Source organism: Mobula hypostoma, chromosome 5 (assembly GCF_963921235.1).
Source record: "Mobula hypostoma chromosome 5, sMobHyp1.1, whole genome shotgun sequence".
Taxonomy (NCBI): Eukaryota; Metazoa; Chordata; class Chondrichthyes; order Myliobatiformes; family Myliobatidae; genus Mobula; species Mobula hypostoma.
Window position 1 is genome coordinate 195,008,076 of NC_086101.1, and position 15,419 is coordinate 195,023,494.

Genomic DNA, 15,419 nt, shown 5'->3' on the forward strand with positions numbered 1-15,419 from the left:
CATTGGAATCAGTTCAAACAGTGTCGCCTGTTTACAGCCCCGTAGGAGAGAGGCATTGGAATCAGTTCAAACAGTGTCGCCTGTTTACAGCCCCGTAGGAGAGAGGCATTGGAATCAGTTCAAACAGTGTCGCCTGTTTACAGCCCCGTAGGAGAGAGGCATTGGAATCAGTTCAAACAGTGTCGCCTGTTTACAGCCCCGTAGGAGAGAGGCATTGGAATCGGTTCAAACACGAGAAAATCCGGAGGTGGTATCGCACCAAGTCCAGCCAGAGGTGGTGCTGCCCCCTAGTGTTTGCTCAGCAGAAGGCAAGCCATATTGCGGTCAACTGCAGACTGATGCAACATTCAAGGACTCAAGGTTTTGGACTGTATTGATTATTGTGTGACTGTATTTTACTTATATCTTCTATGTGCTACATGTGCCTTGTGCTGTGTGTGATTGTTCGTGTTGTTTTGACCCTTGCACCTGGAGTAACGCTGTTTTGCTTGGCTGTACCCAAGGTGTGGTTGAGTGACAATTAAATTTGAATGTGTCATTTGTGCCAAATGAAATCAGCGAGGATTGTGCTGGGCAGCCTGCAAGGGTAGACATGCTTACGGTGCTAACATGGCATGGCCACAACTCACTAAGCCTAACAGTATATTTTTGGACAGTGGGAAGAAACCACAGCACCCGGAGGAGACACATGCGGTCACGGGGAGAATGTACTCCTTACAGACGGTGCCGGGAATTAAACCCTGTTCCTTTAGCTGGGTCTGTAATAGACCTGCTAACTGCTTCATCATCTATCCGCATGCAAGGATAGATCGTACAGTACTGAGTTCAGTTCTGGTCGCCTCATTATAGGGAGGATGTGGAAGCTTTAGAGAGGGTGCAGAGATTTACCAGAATGCTTCCTGGGTTGGAGAACGTGTCTTATGAGGATAGGCTGAGTGAGCTTGGGTTTTTCTCTTTGGAGTGAAGAAGGATGAGAGGTGACTTGATAGAGGTGTACAAGATGATAAGAGGCATTGACAGAGTGGACAGCCAGAGGCATTTTCCAGAGCAGAAATGGCTAATACAAGGTGGTATAATTTTAAGGTGAATTGGAGGAAAGAATGGGGGGATGTCAGAGGCAAGATTTTGACACAGAGAGTAGTGGGTATGTGGTGATAGAGGCGGATGCATAAGGGACATTTAAGAAACTCTCGGATAAAAGGAAAATGAATGTCCTCATAACTCCCTCTACACTCTCTCCTACAGCTCTGTAAAGAGGTGACCTGAACTCTTTATGGCCCGAAACGCTGACTGTACTCTTTTCCATAGATGCTGCCTAGCCTGCTGAGTTCCTCCAGCATTTTGTGTGTGTTGCTCGGATTTCCTGCATCTGTAGATTTTCTCTTGTGAGCTCTCTCTGTCCATCACCATTCCTTACTACCTTACTGTTTTTGTCCACTCAGTCCTGTACTTGACTTCTGAAAATCCATCACCTCACTGTTGTCAGGATTAAAGTCCACCTGCCCACCTTTCCATCTGATCCACATCACACTTTAGCCTCAGCAAAACGTCCTCACTATCCACAACACCACCATCTACATCCCTATTAATCATGCCCGCTACGTCTGCACGTAGCTCAAGGTGGCACAGTAGCATCGTGGTTAGCAGAACGCTTCACGGCACCAGAGATCAGGGTTCGATTCCCGGAGTTTGTACCTTCTCCCCGTGACCGCGTGGGTTTCCTCCGGGTGCTCCGGTCTCCTCCCACAGTCTATCGATGTACGGGTTAGAGTTCGTAAGCTGTGGTTGCTGTGGTGACGCTGGTAACATGGTGACACTTGCGGGATGCTCCCCCGCACATCCTCGGACTGTGTTGGTCGTTGATGCTAACAACGCATTTCACTGTATGTTTCAATATCTTGATGTACATGTGACAAAAAATTTCAGGATGTATATCGTATATATTTCTCTTGATAATAAATGTACCTATTGAACAAATAAAAGCTAATCCTTAAATCAATAAAATGTATCACAAAGAGGAACAAACACCGATCCCTGTAGACATACAAACATCTACCACCCAGTGGCAGCACAGAGATTGTTTCTTGCTGGTGCTACAGTGGGGCTGAATTATTCAGTGATGGTGCTGAGCGATGTACCCTATGGTAATATGTATTCGCAAGGCCAGATGCGTGGCATTTAAAAGTCATTTTCAAGCACTATGTGCCTACTATAAATGCCTCTGTTGATTCACAGTCAACAGCAATTGATAAATATAATATAGAAGTGAACTGTTACAGTGTCAACGGCATCGGAGACAATCCGGGCTACACAGAGCATAAACAAACAAACCAACAAAGCATCCAACCCACAGCGCACAACATGAATCACGCACCAATCCCACAATCAGTGTCAAATGCGTGCTGTTCAACTGAAAAACACAACACTAACCCATAATGTCCACTGCTATTCACATTACATAGACAGACAATGCCAAAAGATACACCGTTATTAAAGTCAAATAAGGCAAACAACAGATGCAAGACTTTACCAGGAGTTGGACAAATTGTACTCTTACCATGCAATACCTCAATTAATTCGGCTACTGAATTTAAAACAAAAATCAACAGAATCACTGCTTGGAAGTCTAAGCAAAACCAGTAGGCTTAATAGCAGTAAATGTAATAGTTTAGGATTTGCAGGAAACATAAGGACTATGGGGTATCCACCACAAAATAATAATAATAATCAGCATTAGTCTTGGCCCAAATTTTTTAAAAAATAAACTGCACTCACCATTGATGTTTTCAGAGAAGCACAATCCATCTGTTGTTGTGATTGGTGGTGAAAGCATCAATGATTTTCTGGATGTCAAGTGCTTTGGTCCTCCAGCTGTTTATGGCCAACAGGGTCAAGTTGCTGTTCCGAGCATCGCCGCTGCTGTTCCTTAAGTAGTTTTTGACGCGTCTGAGGCAAGAGAAACACCGTTTGCATGAGGCAGATGTCACAGGCAGAGTCAGTGATATGCAGATTAGTTTGTATAAATCTATAAATGCATCGCGGTAGGGTCTCATTGGAGCTAGAAATTCCACTGTGTCATTCACTCTCTGTCCTTGCTAGAGACTCAACCACTGCTCTCATATAGTCATGATTTTCTTGGACAATCTTTGCATGTCTTTTGTCAAGCATATTTTCCAATCTTGAACCGTCTTGTTTTCTCAATCTGAATTCGGCCCGTGCCTCCACGGCAAACTTCTGAGCTGCGTTTACATGGTGGGTTTTGAAAGCTGTTGTAGCTTTCCACCAGTTGCGGTAACCGGTGACCGTGAAGGTAGATTCAGAATGGAATCCATGTCCACCACACAGGAAAGGCCTGCATGCAAAGCAGAATGTAGTATCTTTCGTGATCGAATATACCAGTCAGTCAAACCAGCCACGAATACTCCTTTGCTGATTGCCAAACTGTTGCGAAGGGTACTTTTTCAATGCTGGCCGATGGAGTCCTTCCTCAGGCTGCTGGCTAACATCGCTAACAGTATTTCCACTAGCACAAGAGCAGCTTCATCCACGTTCTCTTCCGAATCCTGCTCCATTTCTTGTTCCTCTACTTCGCCCTCACACTCCTTCGATGAACTGCTGTCGTCCTCATCCCCATTTACTTCTTTCTGCATGTCACTTTCAATTAAGACAGGCTCAGGCTGAGACACCTCTGATTCCTCTGGATGAGGTCGTTTTCTCACTAAAAATCGATCCATTTTTCACGCCGCCAAAATAATGCACGTGCCAGGCCCACGCTAGCTTGTAAAAGCACAATGTGTGTGTATGGCATCCGTTAGTCTCGCGAGACCATGGATCTGCGCCTGGATATATACTATCAATCTCCCGTGTGAGAGAGAGTGAGTGATATCACCACCTTAAGTGACCTTAGATCAGCTTAACAGATCTGAGGACAGCAATGGCAAGACATTGACAACGAACAAATAAGCAGAAGTGTAGAGTGGATCTGACAGAGTTTATAACTTCATTGCTGCGTGGGTGCTATGCTAATTGGGGGCGCTGTTTCACTAGATCAACTGGAAAAACAACCTGTATTCAAAACTGCACAGAGAAAGCAAAGCAACTGCAATTTGTATGTGAAATTTCAGTTAATTTCTTGGTGGTGCTACACTGGTGCTATTGCAATTTCTGTTGGGGCTATAGCACCAGCTAGCACCACCTTAGCGCCGCCCCTGCTACCACCAGCCCCTGTATCATCTCACAGGGCCAGAGTTGGATCTGTATTGCTAGTTCACTCTGAACCCATGGTGAGGGAGCAGGGACTCAGAGTCATAGTCATAGCCATACTTTATTGATCCCGGGGGAAATTGGTTTTCATTACAATTGCACCATAAATAACTAAATAGTAATAAAACCATAAATAGTTAAATAGTAAGATGTAAATTATGCCAGTAAATAAGTCCAGGACCAGCCTATTGGCTCAGGGTGTCTGACCCTCCAAGGGAGGAGTTGTAAAGTTTGATGGCCACAGGCAGGAATGACTTCCTATGACGCTCAGTGCTGCATCTCGGTGGAATGAGTCTCTGGCTGAATGTACTCCTGTGCCCAACCAGTACATTATGTAGTGGATGGGAGACATTGTCTAAGATGGCATGCAACTTAGACAGCATCCTCTTTTCAAACACCACCGTCAGAGAGTCCAGTTCCATCCCCACAACATCACTGGCCTTATGAATGAGTTTGTTGATTCTGTTGGTGTCTGCTACCCTCAGCCTGCTGCCCCAGCACACAACAGTAGCAACGGGACTGCTGTTACACAGAGTGAGGACGTAAACTTTGTCATTTAAAGTTAAATTGGATAGCTATATGGACAGGAGAGGAATGGAGGGTTATGGGCTGAGTGCAGGTCGGTAGGAATAGGATAGGGTAAGAGTTCGGCACAGACTAGAAGGGCCAAGATAGCCTGTTTCCGTGCTGTAATTGTTATATGGTTATATAGGTATATAATATAAAACAGAGAACAATACAGCACAATATTGAGCTGAACCAACTGAATAAGTAATCAAATGGACAACTTATCTCTTCTGCCTACAGTGTCCATATCCCTCCATTTTCCTCACATTCATATGCCTATCTAAATAAAAGTCTCTGATGTGTCTGCTCCTACCCCCACCCCAGACACCCACCCCTTTGTGTAAAAGAACCTGTTCTCACATCTCCTTTGAAATGACCCACTACTGTATCACCTTAGATATATGCCCTCTGGTGCTGGAAAAAGATATTGTCTGTCTGTCTGCTCTATCTGTGCCTTTCATAAACTTATAAACCTCAGCCTCTGCTATTCCAGAGAAAACAATGGAAGTTTGTCCAACCTCTAGTTAGAGCACAAGCCTAGTAATCTTGGCAGAATCCTGGTAAACCTCTTCTGCACCCTCTCCAAAGCCTTAACATCCCTCCTATAATGGAGCAGGCAGAACTGTTACAACTTAAATAGAGTTTTATAAAGCTGCAACATAACTTCCTGACTGTTGAACTCAGTGCTTTGGGTAACAAAGACAAGCATGCCACATGCCTTCTTAGCCACCCTAACAACATTGATCATGTTTTTTTTTACTTTTGAGTTCTTTATCTTATTGCGGTTTTTTTGTGCTTCATCAGATCTGAGTAACAATTATTTCCTTCGCCTTTACACAGGTACTGGAAATGACATTAAATTTTGTGTCTGTAAAACTACATCTCAAATAAATAAATGCTCACACTTGGAGGTGAAGTTAATGTGTATATTCACCTTGCGGAGAGAGCAACACATCAACGTCTCTGGGTAGGTTATCAGTGCTAAGGGGAGTCATTGTGCTAAAAGAAATAGATTTGTGACTACACTTCCTCCCCTTTAAATTAATGTAACATAAAACTGTATATGTAACAAACTTCAATTTTCCTTTAACAGACCATGTTCAAATAAACATGTTTGCACAATAACAGTGATTTTTCAGAATAACGGCCCATAACTAACTTCGCTACACTAAAGATTCAGTCTCCCGGGTGGCGCTCCGTTTCTTTCAGGATAACGCCTCTGGAGCTGCGGAGTGGCGTCAGGTTGGGTAGGTGTCGTGTCAAAGACAACTTTCTCTGTTGCCGGTGTCACCTTGCTGTCAGTGACGTGATCATCACTGAGAGGTCAGTCCGTTGGCTGCAATGTGTCTGCCTTGTTGGATGCAGTGTGGTCTTCAGCTGAGTATCCAGAATCCGGTCCACGAGCGTCTCCGTGTATGATCTCCAACATCCACTCTGTACGACTTGTACAGTACATCCACTTCTTGTAGCTATTCTACCAGGTGGCCACTCGTCTTCTCAGTAATCGCGTGCTAGGACTTCCTGTCCAACTTTGAAGAAAGTTGTTGATTCACTTGGCAACTGGCTGAGCTGTTTATTCTGCACTTCCCTCCACAGATCTGGTTTCAGCAGGTCCACGCAAGATCCCAGATTCCTGTTCATGAACAGCATTGCAGGTGTTTAATGTGTCATCGCATGAACAGAGTTCTGATACACAAGAAGGAAGTTGTCCACTCTGTGCAAGGTCTGAGAGGCCACAGACTGGTCAAATCCCTGGAACTCATTCTGAGTTTAGGAGAAGAGATGGGAGTACATACAGAGAATGCACAAAGGTTAAAAAAATTCAATGTTGCTTCAGTTTGACGACATCTCATCTCGGTAGTTATGAACAAAAATCAAATTACATTATGCTGCTGCATTTCCTAGAGAGGAACGTTAGTCTACATCATAGAAACTGGCCCATTGTGCCTATGCTGAGCCTCTGTACTAATGCTGTTTACTAGCACCTTTTCAAATCTCTTACTAACTCTTCCTTCAGTTAGTCCTGACGAAGGGTCTCGGCCTGAAACGTCGACTGTACCTCTTCCTAGAGATGCTGCCTGGCCTGCTGCGTTCACCAGCAACTTTGATGTGTGTTGCTTGAATTTCCAGCATCTGCAGCATTCTTGTTGTTTACCAGCACTTTGTAGTCATTTTGCCTTCGTGATTCAAGCTGTTGTCTCCATTGATATTTCAATGGTAATGCCTGTTCTAAAGTTAGGATTCTTTCTGACAGTAGCCTTTTTTGAGTGCTTTGACTATGCATGCCACATACAGGCCTATTCCTTAATGCATCAGAAAGTCCATCTCCAAAGTGACAGGACTGGGAAAGTTTGCACAGTTCTGCAATGTATTCAGGAATGCTTTCATCTGTAAAAACGCAAACACGAGGAAATCTGCAGATGCTGGAATTTCAAGCAACACACAGAAAAATTGCTGGTGAATGCAGCAGACCAGGCAGCATCTACGGGAAGAGGTACAGTTGACATTTCGGGCCGAGACCTGACGAAGGGTCTCGGCCCGAAACGTCGACTGTACCTCTTCCTATAAATGCTGCCTGGCCTGTTGCGTTCAGCAGCAATTTTTATGTGTGATGCTTTCATCTTTGACTGGTTGCTTTTGTGAAACCTAAATCTCTTAGCTATTACTAGTGGTTTTGGGCTCAAGTGATTTTGTAAAATTTCAACAATTTCATTGAATGTCTTGCTTGCTGGCATTTCAGGAGCTACAAAGTTGTGTAAGAGACTCTATATCTTAGCACCCATTAAGCTAAGAAGTGTGTAGACTTTCTTTTCCTCTTCCACATCGTTAGCATTACAATACTGTTCAGTCCACGCGATACGATTCCCAGTCCTCATTAATTCATCAACTTTCCGACTAAGGCCATTGTGACGTTTCACTTTAGCTTTGCTAGCTGTGTGACTCTCTCTGTATACTGTGCACTGTCATTCACGCATTCCTGTCTGCCTTCTCTGTACTGGTTCACACTTTCCTCTCGCTGTCTCGCTCCCTTCCTCTTGAGTTCTGTCACCTCATAACTGCCAGTGCAGTTATTTGCTGACATTCAGGGTCGTAATCATTGTCAAATTGTTGTGTTTGTGTCTGTACGACTGTTCTTCAAATAAATAAAAGCAGACAGCTAGAGGTGATGTTAACTTCTATATTCACTTTTTTTGGGGGGGGAAGAAGGGGGGAGGGGGAGAGAGAGAATGAGAATAATGAGTGCTAAGGTGAGTCAATGTGCTAAAAGAAATAGATCTGTACACTACAGTAAACTATCTTGAATCTTGAACTCACACACACAAAGTGCTGGAGGAACTCAGCACAAATTAACGTTAAGTCCATACGAGCAGAATTAGGCCGTTCAGCCCATCGAGCCTGCTCTGCCATTCCATCACGGATCCCACTCAACCCCATACACCTGCTTTCTCGCCATATCCTAGGAGGCCCTGACCAAACAGGAAATGATCAACTTCCACCTTAACACAGAGTGTCATAGGAAGTCATTCCTGCCTGTGGCCGTCAAACTTTACAACTCCTCCCTTGGAGGGTCAGACACCCTGAGCCAATAGGCTGGTCCTGGACTTATTTCCTGGCATAATTTACATATTACTATTTAACTATTTATGGTTTTATTACTATTTGATTATTTATGGTGCAACTGTAATGAAAACCAATTTCCCCGGGGATCAATAAAGTAGGACTATGACTATAAATGTACCCTTGGCTGCATCCACCGCAGTCTGTGTCAGAGCATTTCACAGATTCACTATACTCTGGCTAAAAAAAAAATTCCTCCTTACCTCTGTTCTAAAAGGTCACCCCTCAATTTTGAGGCTGTGCCCTCTAGTTCTGGGTAACCCCACCAGAGGAAAGATCTACTTTATCTAGTCCTTTCAACAGTGGGTGACAATAAAGTAGTGATAACTTGGTCAGTGATGATAGATCTGTCACTCCCAGGATGCTGCCAATTTTCTCTCTCTGCTTGGGTTGTCCCTCCTCGCTGGGAAGTGGGACCTGTCAAACTGGAAAGCTCCTGTAGTGCACACCTCCGGCTGTAAGGGCGCGGCCTGGGGCAGGAGGAGAGCGGCCGGCCGGCCGGAGTGAGGGGTTGGGTATCAGCGAGGCGAGGGACTCTCTGAAAGTGACGGGCAGGCCCGCTACTGCCCCGCTCCCGAGTTCGGTAACTTTATACAGTATTTACAGCTTAGCCGGCTCCAGCGTGCGAGCTCTGCCCGGGAGCCGGCCGATGGCGAGCGACGAGTGGAGCAGGATCGAGCGGGTGATCCGGGCGGGCCTGGGCCGCCTCCGGGACCGCTACCTGCGCAGCGCCGGAGGCCGGCCGGAGGAGAGCCCCCCGCCGGAGGAGGCCCGGAGGAGTGGCGCGGCGTCGCTGAACAGCCTGCCGGTAAGCAGCGCCCCTCCCGCCGTCTCGCCGAGCCGGCGAGGCCCGGGCTCCCGCCGCGGCCGCGGAGGACAGGTCGCCGGCTCCCCCCGGCCGTGGGATAGCGACCTTCACGGTGGGACACGGTCGGGAAGCCTGCTGGAGGAGACTCTACCCCCGCCACCCCAGAGGCTGCTCGACCTGCTGAGCAGATTGATCAACACTGACCCCCAACCACCGCTACTCTATCATTTCCTGTCAGTCCCCTAATGTACAGACACTCCCGTCTCTAGTGTCACTTCATGGACATACAATCTATCTATGCTCAGTACTGTATTTGTCAACGTGGAGCTGAAAGCGAGTTTGTAACTCTGCTGGGATGTTGGGAATGGCGAGGGTAGAGTGCCATGGGGGGAGGGGGTGGTGTGGCAGAGGAGTGCCAGGGTCAGGGTGGGGCAGTGGTGTGGGTGCAGACACACCCAGCCCTGAGACACCAGGCAAGGTCATCTGATTCCAAACAACTAGCTTATTGACCATTACAGAATGTCTCTCCGGTGCTTCCCTCTCCCTTCCCCTTTTCCCATCCATGATTCCCCTCTCCCTGCCCCTTTCCCACTTTCAGTCCACAATAGAGACGCACATCAGAGTCAGGTTTATCGTAAACACAAAATAATCCGCAGATGCTGGGGTCAAAGCAACACTCACAACACGCTGGAGGAACCCAGCAGGTTGGGCAGCATCCGTGGGAAAGGTCGGTCGACGTTTCGGGCCGGGACCCTTCGTCAGGACTGTAGGGGGAAGGGGCAGAGGCCCTGTAAAGAAGGTGGGGGGAGGGTGGGAAGGAGAAGGCTGGGAGGTTCCAGGTGAAAAACCAGTAAGGGAAAAGGTAAAGGGGTAGGTAGGGGAAGCAGGGAGGTGATAGGCAGGAAAGGTGAAGGAGGAATAGGGGAAAACACAATGGGTAGTAGAAGGAGGTGGAACCATGAGGGAGGTAATAGGCAGCTGGGGGAGGGGGCAGAGTGACATAGGGATAGGGTCTGGTTATTCCATCCCCCTCCGTTCCCCTATCCCTATGTTACTCTGCCCCCTCCCCCGGCTGCCTATCACCTCCCTCATGGTTCCACCTCCTTCTAATACCCATTGTGCTTCCCCTATTCCCTCTTCATCTTTCCTGCCTATCACCTCCCTGCTTCCCTCCCCCGCTCCTTTATCTTTCCCCTTACTGTTTTTCACCTGGAACCTACCAGCCTTCTTCCCACCCTCCCCCCACCTTCTTTACAGGGCCTCTGCCCCCTCCCCCTACAGTCCTGACGAAGGGTCCCGGCCCGAAACGTCGACCGACCTTTCCCACGAATGCTGCCCGACCTGCTGAGTTCCTCCAGCGTGTTGTAAGTGTTGCCAGAATCAGGTTTATCATCACTCACTTACAGCATGAAAATTGTTTTTTTTTATAACAGCAGATCTGTGGAATGCATAAAATGACCACAGCACTGAGCAAGACTTGGGCTCCCTAGTTTTATATATACGTGCCTGAGACTTTTGCACAGTACAGTTGACTGGGTACTCCTCTCCAAAGATGCTTCCTCACCTGCTGAGATCCTCCAGCATTTCGTAGGTTGATCCAGACTTCCAGCATCTGCAGAATCTCTAGTGCTTAAGAGTGTAAGACATGGGAGCAGAATGAGGCCATTTGGGCTATCGTCTGCCTTTCCATTCATCATTTCTCAACCCCAACCCCGTTCTCTTGCCTTCTTCCTGTAACCTTTAATCCTCTAAGTAATCAAGAATCTGTCAACTTTCACTTTAAATATAACCAAATGATTTGGCTCCTCTGCCGTCTGTGTCAATGAATTCCATGGATTCACCACCCTCTGGCTAAAGAAATTCCTCCTCATCTCTATTCTAAAGGGCCATCCTTCTATTCTGAGGCTGTGCCCTTTGGTCCAAGACTCCCCCACTATAGGAAACATCCTCTCCACATTCATTTTATCTAGGCCTTTCAATGAGATACCCCCTCGTTCTTCTAAACTCCAGTGAGTACAGGCCCAGGGCCATCAAATGCTCCTCATATATTAACCCTTTCATTCCCAGAATCATTCTCATGAACCTTCTCTACAATGCCAGTACATCTTTTCTTAGATGGGGGGGAACGTGGACTCAGACCATGAGAGGCCTGCATCGGGCATTTTCATGCCTTACAAGGTGCAGATTGGAAGTCCGTGTGGGGCGCCACTCCTTGCACAGACTAGAGCAATGTGTGGTTAAGTGCCTTGCTCAAGGGCACAAACACGCTGCCACAGCTGAGGCTCGAACTAGGGACCTTCAGATAATTAGACGAACACCTTAACCACTTTTCTGAGATAAGGGGCCCAAAACTGCTCACAATACTCTTAAGTGCTGTCTGACTAATGCCTTATAAAGCCCCAGCAGTACATCCTTGCTTATATATAAACATAGGAACATAGAGAACCTACAGCACGATACAGGCCCTTCAGCCCACAAAGCTGTGCCGAACATGTCTTTACCTTAGAAATTACCTGGGGTTACCCATAGCCCTCTATTTTTCTGCGCTCCATGTACCTATCCAAGAGTCTCTTAAAATACCCTAATGTATCTGCCTCCACCACCGTCACCGGCAGCCCATTCCACGTACTCACCACTCTCTGTGTAAAAAAATTACCCCTGACATCTCCTCTGTACCTGCTTCCAAGCACCTTAAAACTGTGCCCTCTCATACTAGCCATTTCAGCCCTGGGAAAAATCCTCTGACTATCCACACGGTCAATGCCTCTCATCATCTTATACACCTCTATCAGGTCACCTCTCATCCTCCAAGGAAAAAAGGCCGAGTTCACTCAACCTATTCTCACAAGGCATGCTCCCCAATCCAGGCAACATCCTTGTAAATCTCCTCTGCACCCTTTCTATAGTTTCCATATCCTTCCTATAGTGAGGTGACCAGAACTGAGCACAGTACTCCAAGTGGGGTCTGACCAGGGTCCTATATAGCTGCAACATTACCTCTTGGCTCCTAAACTCAATCCCATGGTTGATGAAGGCCAATGCACCGTACGCCTTCTTAACCACAGTGTCAACCTGCGTAGCAACTTTGAGTGTCCTATGGACTCGGACCCCAAGATCCCTCTGATCCTCCACACAGCCAAGAGTTTTACCATTAATACTATATTCTGCCGTCATATTTGACCTACCAAAATGAACCACTTCACACTTATCTGGGTTGAACTCCATCTGCCACTTCTCAGCCCAGTTTTGCATCCTATCAATGTCCTGTTGTAACCTCTGACAGCCCTCTACACTATCCTCAACACTTCCAACCTTTGTGTCATCAGCAAATTTACTGACACAGAGTAAAACTCCCTCTGCACAGTCCCATCACACACTCCCGGGGTCAGACACACAGTGAATCTCCCTCTATACTGTCCCACACACACTCCCGGGGTCAGACACAGAGTGAAACTCCCTCTACACTGTCCCATCACACACTCCCGGGGTCAGACACAGAGTGAAACTCCCTCTACACTGTCCCATCACACACTCCCGGGGTCAGACACAGAGTGAAGCTTCCTCTACACTGTCCCATCACACACTCCCGGGGTCAGACACAGAGTGAAACTCCCTCTACACTGTCCCATCACACACTCCCGGGGTCAGACACAGAGTGAAACTCCCTCTACACTGGCCCATCACACACTCCCGGGGTCAGACACAGAGTGGAGCTCCCGCTACACTGTCCCACACACACTCCCGGGGTCAGACACAGAGTGAAGCTTCCTCTACACTGTCCCATCACACACTCCCGGGGTCAGACACAGAGTGAAACTCCCTCTACACTGTCCCATCACACACTCCCGGGGTCAGACACAGAGTGAAACTCCCTCTACACTGGCCCATCACACACTCCCGGGGTCAGACACAGAGTGAAACTCCCTCTACACTGTCCCATCACACACTCCCGGGGTCAGACACAGAGTGAAGCTCCCTCGACACCGTCCCATCACACACTCCCGGGGTCATCTGCGTGGGCTGCTTCTCACTTCTGGTTGCATTTTAGCCCCAACCTATTTATATATGGTCATCCAGTAAGGAGGGGGCATGGAGGGACGAGGATGTCCTTGTCAACTTGCTCCTGGGGCTGGCGAAAACAGCCATCTGTGGGTCTTGGAAACGGCTGGTGGGAGGATCACCCCGGGCAGACTGCCTGGCTATGTTTAGGGGGTATGTTCGTGCTCGGGTGAATATTGAAAAGGAACAGATGCTGTTCATGTTGACCATAGAGGGATTCTGAGACCGTTGGGCTCCACGGAGAGTTATTGCCATCATTGATAGAGATGGAAACATTTTAGTTTAATGTGTATTGTCTATTTGTGGTGAAGTACTGTAATTGTGTTAGTCAGTGGTTTGTATATATAACACTGGATTTGTAATAAAGATATTTTGTATTAAAAAAGGGTCAGACACAGAGTGAAGCTCCCTCTTCACCGTCCCATCACACACTCCCAAGGTCAGAGACAGAGTGAAGCTCCCTCCACAACTCCCTATTCCCAACTCTGGCCTCTTGCCTCTTCTCTTCACCTGCCTATCACATCACCCTCGTGCCCCTCCTACTTCCCTTTCTCCCATGGTGCACTCCCCTCTCCTATCAGATTCCTTCCTCTCCAGCCCTTTAGCTTTCCCACCTGGTTTCACCTATCCTCCCCTCCTCCCCCACCCCCCAGATCCACTTTTTAAATTCTGGTCTTTTCCATGACCCTTTCTAGTCCTGATGAAGGATCTCCGCCTGAAACGTTGTCTGTCTCCGTTGATGCTGCCTGACCTGCTGAGTTCCTCCAGCATTGTGTGTGTGTGTTGGTCTGCACTGTAGAAACCAGAACTAGATACAATGCTTCAGGTCCAGCCCAACAGCATGACCTCCTAACTTTTATACTCAATGCCTTGACCAGTGCAGATCCATGAATTATTACGTATGCATCCGAGCATACCGTGCAACATATTGTTTGTATTCACAACCAACACAACCTCAGGATATGCCGGGGCAGCCTTTAATGTTGCCCCACATGGTGCTGCCAACACACGTTCCACCCGCCTTCTTTACCACCCCATCCACGTGCACAGCAAGATCCGTCTGTACATCAGTGATCATCTGTGCTGAGGATCCAACATTCACAAAAAGACAGTCAAAGTGAGTGAGCCATTTTACCCCGAACCTCTGCAGTTGAGTGGCGAGTACGTTCAAAACAGATCCCAGAGGGTAAAAGGCAAGGACTTTAAATGTCGGGTTTTTAAAAGAGAATCCTTTGTCCATTGCCTGCAATGCATCTGCCGTGTATCGTTACTGATATTCCAACCGGACGACTGATCATTTGTGTTGTCCTCTTTCCCCACTGTTGGCAGTCCAGGCTGAGATCAGTGTGTGTTTGGTTTCAGGAAGAGTTACAACTTTACATCGTGGCTTTGCTGTCCCCCAGAGACCTGTGTCAGCTGGGGGGTGTCAGTCACTACTGGAACACCATGGTCCGCGACCCACTGCTGTGGCACTACCTCTTACTGCGAGATCTCCCTCACTGGAAATCTGTCGACTACCTGTCTCTACCCAACGCGGCCCTGCTCACCAAACCACTCACAGATACAACGCAGCAGGATTATATGGCAGCGTGAGTGAAATGTTTTCTCCAAATCCCGCTGAATGCTCACCATCTGCTCCATGGCGAATGGTAGTCCTAAAGCCTCTTCCAACGGAATGATCTGGCTTGTCATCCCAAGTAATACGTATTAACTGTGATCAGTGTATCAGAATCAGGCTCATTATCTCAAACAGTATCACAGAACACTATTACAGGCCCTTCAGCCCATCTAGTCCATGCTGAACTGTTATTGTACCTAGTCCCACTGACCTGCACCTGGACCACAACCACCATCCATACCCCAGTTCAATATTTAAAAGAAATTTGTTTAGGTTCATGGATTGGAGGGGTATGGACGGTTATGGTCTAGGTGTGGGTCAATGGGACTAGGCAAAGTAACAGTTCAGCACAGACTAGATGGGCCGAATGACATGTTTCTGTGCAGTAACCCATGACCTCTACTTGTCATTTCATCCAACCTCAGTGTAAAAAGCCTGCTTATATTTACCCTATGCCCCCCATAATTTAGTACACCTCGATCTAAT

At 47.4% G+C, this 15,419-nt stretch overlaps 2 protein-coding genes across 3 annotated transcripts in view; one reads left to right on the plus strand and one right to left on the minus strand.

The window, feature by feature from the left end:
* The window catches only part of LOC134347264 (succinyl-CoA:3-ketoacid coenzyme A transferase 1, mitochondrial-like), a 183,962-nt gene extending 181,142 nt beyond the window's left edge, over positions 1 to 2,820 (minus strand). For both annotated transcript variants that reach the window (XM_063049639.1, XM_063049641.1), the window contains exon 1: positions 2,776 to 2,820. In XM_063049639.1, coding sequence (XP_062905709.1) covers positions 2,776 to 2,805 — 30 coding nt within the window. In that variant the 5' untranslated portion in view covers positions 2,806 to 2,820. The remainder of the gene's footprint in view (positions 1 to 2,775) is intronic.
* Positions 2,821 to 8,780: 5,960 nt separating this feature from the next.
* Positions 8,781 to 15,419, plus strand: part of fbxo4 (F-box protein 4) — a 40,252-nt gene continuing 33,613 nt past the window's right edge. Inside the window, exons 1-2 of the mRNA XM_063049642.1 lie at positions 8,781 to 9,256; positions 14,678 to 14,904. Coding sequence (XP_062905712.1) covers positions 9,098 to 9,256; positions 14,678 to 14,904 — 386 coding nt within the window. The 5' untranslated portion in view covers positions 8,781 to 9,097. The remainder of the gene's footprint in view (positions 9,257 to 14,677; positions 14,905 to 15,419) is intronic.